The sequence below is a fragment of the Helianthus annuus genome, chromosome 16 (assembly GCF_002127325.2).
Source record: "Helianthus annuus cultivar XRQ/B chromosome 16, HanXRQr2.0-SUNRISE, whole genome shotgun sequence".
NCBI classification, from domain to species: Eukaryota; Viridiplantae; Streptophyta; class Magnoliopsida; order Asterales; family Asteraceae; genus Helianthus; species Helianthus annuus.
Genome location: NC_035448.2, coordinates 148,731,760 through 148,736,661, shown reverse-complemented (window position 1 = coordinate 148,736,661; position 4,902 = coordinate 148,731,760). Strand labels below are relative to the sequence as shown.

At 39.8% G+C, this 4,902-nt stretch overlaps 1 protein-coding gene across 1 annotated transcript; it reads left to right on the top strand.

The window, feature by feature from the left end:
* Positions 1 to 3,873: 3,873 nt before the first annotated feature.
* On the top strand, positions 3,874 to 4,506 carry LOC110919774 (proline-rich extensin-like protein EPR1). The gene has a single exon (XM_022164032.1). The coding sequence runs from the start codon at positions 3,874 to 3,876 to the stop codon at positions 4,504 to 4,506; it is 633 nt and encodes a 210-aa protein (XP_022019724.1).
* The last annotated feature ends 396 nt before the right edge of the window (positions 4,507 to 4,902 follow it).

Below are 4,902 nucleotides of genomic sequence, written 5' to 3'. Positions count from 1 at the left end.
ATAACCCCATAAGCTTATCATCTTCATCATCACAAAACTCTCTCTCCCTTCCTCCATTAAAGCTCGGCCGAAACCCCCCTATATACCCTCACCATTTTTCGATTTTCCATCATCAAATCCAAGCTTGTTTCAAGGTGCACAAAGGTGAATCACGAAGTGTGGAGCTCACGGATCATCAAGGACCTCTCTCGTGTGCTTTTATCCATTCATTTTCTCTAGTGTTTCTTCCTTAGCTTAAAAGCAAGTAGTAAGCTCCTTTGATCCTCATTTACTTCATGTTTATGGTGGTTAATAGTTAGATTATGATGAAAATACAAGAACACTAAAAGATTATAAACAAAAGTCTTGAACATAAAGTAACATGATGATGAAATAAGATGAAAACTTGATGAAATGAAGTTGTTTTGGTTATGTTGTTGATATCTTGATGATTACTAGTAACATGATGGTTAGTCATCATATGAAGCTTGTTAAGTTATGATTAAAAACATGACTTAACAAGTTAGGGATGATTATGTGTACATGAAATAATCATCCACTAGTGAACACATGAACTTGAAAGTAGGATGATTTTCTTGAAAAATAATGAACCAAGTGAACTAGTAAACTTGTAAATCCAAGTCTTGATGATGATTTTTCTAAACTAACCAAGTTAAAAAGACGGGTTTTGAAGGATCATAACTTTACTTGCATATACATTATTTTTGGAATTAAAAAGAGTATAAGGATGCAAGTGAAACATGAAAATATTGTAAATGGATATTTTTGCAAAATAAGTTCACAAGTTGTGAACATCTAAAACCCCCAGAGTAAGATTTTAACAAAAATAAACACACTTTGGAGGGTAACTAAACCCACTAAACACCCCACTAAGTTACTACGCTTTTTTATGAAAAACCAAGTTCATGTTATGTAAAGTGCATTGTTTTTACACTTCACTAGAATAATATTTTTTGGAAACTTGTTGTTGATTGATTTGATGATTTCCGAAAAGAAAATGATATGCTAATAAGCATGGACACCTCCATTTACAAAGAAACTCTGGCAAAATTTTTCTAAAATTCCAACACTTAGAAAATATTTCCGAAACAAGAGTTACAAGTATATTTTCAACTTTGTTTTTCAAAATAAACTTCGCCATAATTTTTGTTACAAAATACAAAGTATCGGAGGTTGGTTTTTGTAAATAAAATGGGTAAATATATGTTTAGAATATATATTTTATACTAAGTCACTTGTGTGAACATTTGCATGTTTTGTGAACTAGTATATTATTTTAGGATAAAATAATATAACTTAACAAAATACCTTGACATTTACAACTCCAAAATAATGCCGAAAACATCACGGAATAAATATTTAAGTTACACACATAATATTGTGAAACCGAACAAGAAAACGTAACTTATGAATTATTCCAGAAAATACTCTTACACATATATTTTGGGTAAAATATTATTTTGAAAGCTAAAGAAGTAAAATATATTATTGTTGGGAAAAATACATATATTTTGGGAATAAGTTATTTTGGACAAATAAGTTGAATATATTTTTCCAAATGGGAGTTAAAATATTTTTTTTTTCGAAACTACAAATGTACATGTATAAATACCCTCATCATTGGGAAGGAAATACACATATAAAATACTTGAGAAGTATGGTTACGAAATAGTTACCTAACTATTATTCCAAAACCCTAAAAACAAAAATTAAGTTAAAATAATTATTATTATTATGACAAGAAGTTATAACTTGGAATAATATCAAAGTAACGTAACTCGAACCCGTAACTACGAAAGCAAGGCACGGCCCGTTCGTCTAATGGACATTAGTACGGTGTAGGTTATGGTATGGCTGATAAGGTTTGAGTACGAGCACAGGAGACGCAATACAGTGAGTTCATGTCCCCCTTTTCCTTAAACTGTTTTGTTTACTTAACTTCGGGGGTGAAATACATGTTACAAAGGGATACTTACAATACTATTGGTATGATTAGCCTAGGAAAGAACCATAGATCATGTGATAGGGTAGGCGGATACTTGGGACCATTAATCCCCGTATCAGGACCGAGGGGCATGAGTGATAGATCTATTTGGGTGTAGCGAGCCCACACCCATGAGGCGGGGGGGGGGGGGGCATAGTGGTGAACTATGTCTTCCAGCCGGGAGCCTGGTACAACTTTGCTAGGTTTGAGTCTTCCTATACCGTCACACATATCAGTGGCCTTGCAAACCAATGGTGATCTTTTCCTTATTTGCAATCATACCGGGGCATACATACATACATACATTGTTTACAAAGGTTTATACATACTCACATACACATGAACTCGCTCAACTTTTTGTTGATTTTTCAAACTACATGTATTACAGGGAACTGATTGGATCTGGCAAGTGACTGCATATGTGTCAAGCTGCTTACTAAATAAAGATGTCATCCAGGGTAGTAGGTTTAGGAGGTGTAATCCTTACCTGGACGGGTTACATGTCTTTAAACCACGGTTTATTTAAAGTCTTTTGCTGAGTCTTATGAACTCTTTTCAAACAAGTATGTTATGGTCTGTAACGCTATTTGGTATCGATGTTTTAAAACAATGATGTTGTAGTATTTTTAAACTTAATGAATGGATGAACATCTTGCGTTTTTATCATATAGAATTGTTATGATTGTTGCTATGGTATTAAGAAGTCACACCAAATAAACCCACGCTTCCGCAAAAGCTAGGGTGTGACAGCTTGGTATCAGAGCCTCGATCATAGCGAACTAGGATTCTTTCTCGAGTCTAGACTATGATCATCACGGCTCTCACGAAAACATTTTTACATTGCATACACAAAACGTCCGGATCCAGGGAACAAACATTTTTACAAACAAAAAGGGCAGAAATACACATTTCAAAATTTCATGTTTATAATTCAGTCCTAGAGACTGAGGGAGGTTCAGTCCTAGAGACTGAGGGAGGTTCAGTCCTAGAGACTGAGGGAGGTTCACTCCTAGAGACTGAGAGAGGTTCAGTCCTAGAGACTGATGGAGGTTCAGCCTTAGAAGGCTGGGGAGGTTCAATCTTAGAGGTTCGGGAGGTTTAGTCTTAGAGACTGGGAGGTTTTGGTCTTAGAGACCAGGGAGTTGGTCTTATAGACCAGGGAATTAGTCTTAGAGACTGGGAGTAGGTCTTAGAGGCCAGGGAGTTAGTCTGAAAGACTAGGGAGTTCAGTCTAAGAGACTGGGTGGGATAGTCTGGGGAAGACTAGGGTGATTACTTGATTACATTGATTGTGACTTACATACTTATTTGACTACATGTTGATATATGTGCATATGTGTGGTTGTGTTACAGACACCATGCCATCATCTTCAGATACCAGAGTGTCAGACACCCTGGATCCCATGGCGATAGTCTCGGACGACGAGATCCTACTTGAGAGCGAGGTTTATACATCGGATACTACGAGCACTGATGAGGACGACTTCCAGCCATTTGCCCTACCGGACGATGCGCCTTTAGCTGATGGTCCTTTCGACGGGGATCTACCTCTCGTTCCGATCCCTGCTCCTATCCCCCTCGTTTATTTTCCCTTAGAGGATTTACCTCTAGACGCGTTATCAGATGACGATATCGACCTTTTCATTGAGGGTCCCCCGGAGGGTGACCAGGATGGTGGGGCCCTTATGGAGGACGATATTCCGGTTGACGACCCTGTAGATCCTATTGTTGAGGTTCTTGCCGCTGACGTTGTTGTCTTGCCACCTACTGAGGCTCCTGTGGAGGAGGCTCCTTCTGATTCGTCTGGTCCAGACTCGTTTGAGTCTGTGGCATCCGCTTCTATTCACGACTAGGGCGTGCAGCACTACGCCCCTGACGATGATTCAGACATGGCGATGTCTGCCGCACCTGTCGTTCCCCATGACGTCGACCCAGATCCTAAGGTCGAGTTCGTACCCACTAAGCCTGCTCCAGTTGGCCCAGAGCATGCCATTGCTCATGAACCTATTGATGCTCCAGCTGTTGCACTTTTGCCGGATCCTTTACCTGAGCCTGATCACGTTGATATACCAGACGTGGCACCACCCGTCATTGATGCACCAGTCATTGTACCACCGGTTCCTGATGTTCTTATTGTTGATGCACCCGTTATTTCACCACCTGTTGTCGACCATGCACCTTTTGCCACACATATTGATCCCAGATATGCTAACATAATGGGTGGATTGAGGATGATGATGACTATCCTCCATTTGTCCTACCAGTCACACCCCCTGCTGCACCTGTTTTTTGAACCAGTCGATGTCCTACCGGTCCACCCGCACGTATCTGATGTCCACCGCACAGACTTACCCATCACCTTCCTACAGGACATACCTCAACCCCGTCTAGGGGAAGGACCTTCTACTGGGCCACACGATCACATGCCACCCACGACAGCAGCTTTTCCATTTATGCCCTCTTTTACACCAGTTGCACACACTACATCTCCTTTTACACCCGCGGGTGAGCCACTTATGTAGTCTGTCACACCCCCAAAATCCACACGCGGAGTATCACCGCCTGGAGGCGTGACATGACCAGGATCAAGCCACCAATCATATTAAACATAACAAGTAATAAGTAAAATTCAACCACACAATATGAAAGGTGTTTCAAATCAAAAACGTAGTTAAGTGTTTAGCGGAAGCATAATTGTAAAACCCAACGTAAGTATTAAATATGAAACAAAGTAATGTTTTTAGCATAGCACACACTGCCATGTCCCACAACGTCCGCGCCTCCCTGTGCAAGCTCCATGAGTACCTAACGACCTGCAAGGCATGTAACAACGAGTCAACAACAAAGTTGAGCGAGTTCACAGTTGGTTGTTTAGTTATAGTATTCGTTTCATAAATCATATGCTCGTTTTGTAAACC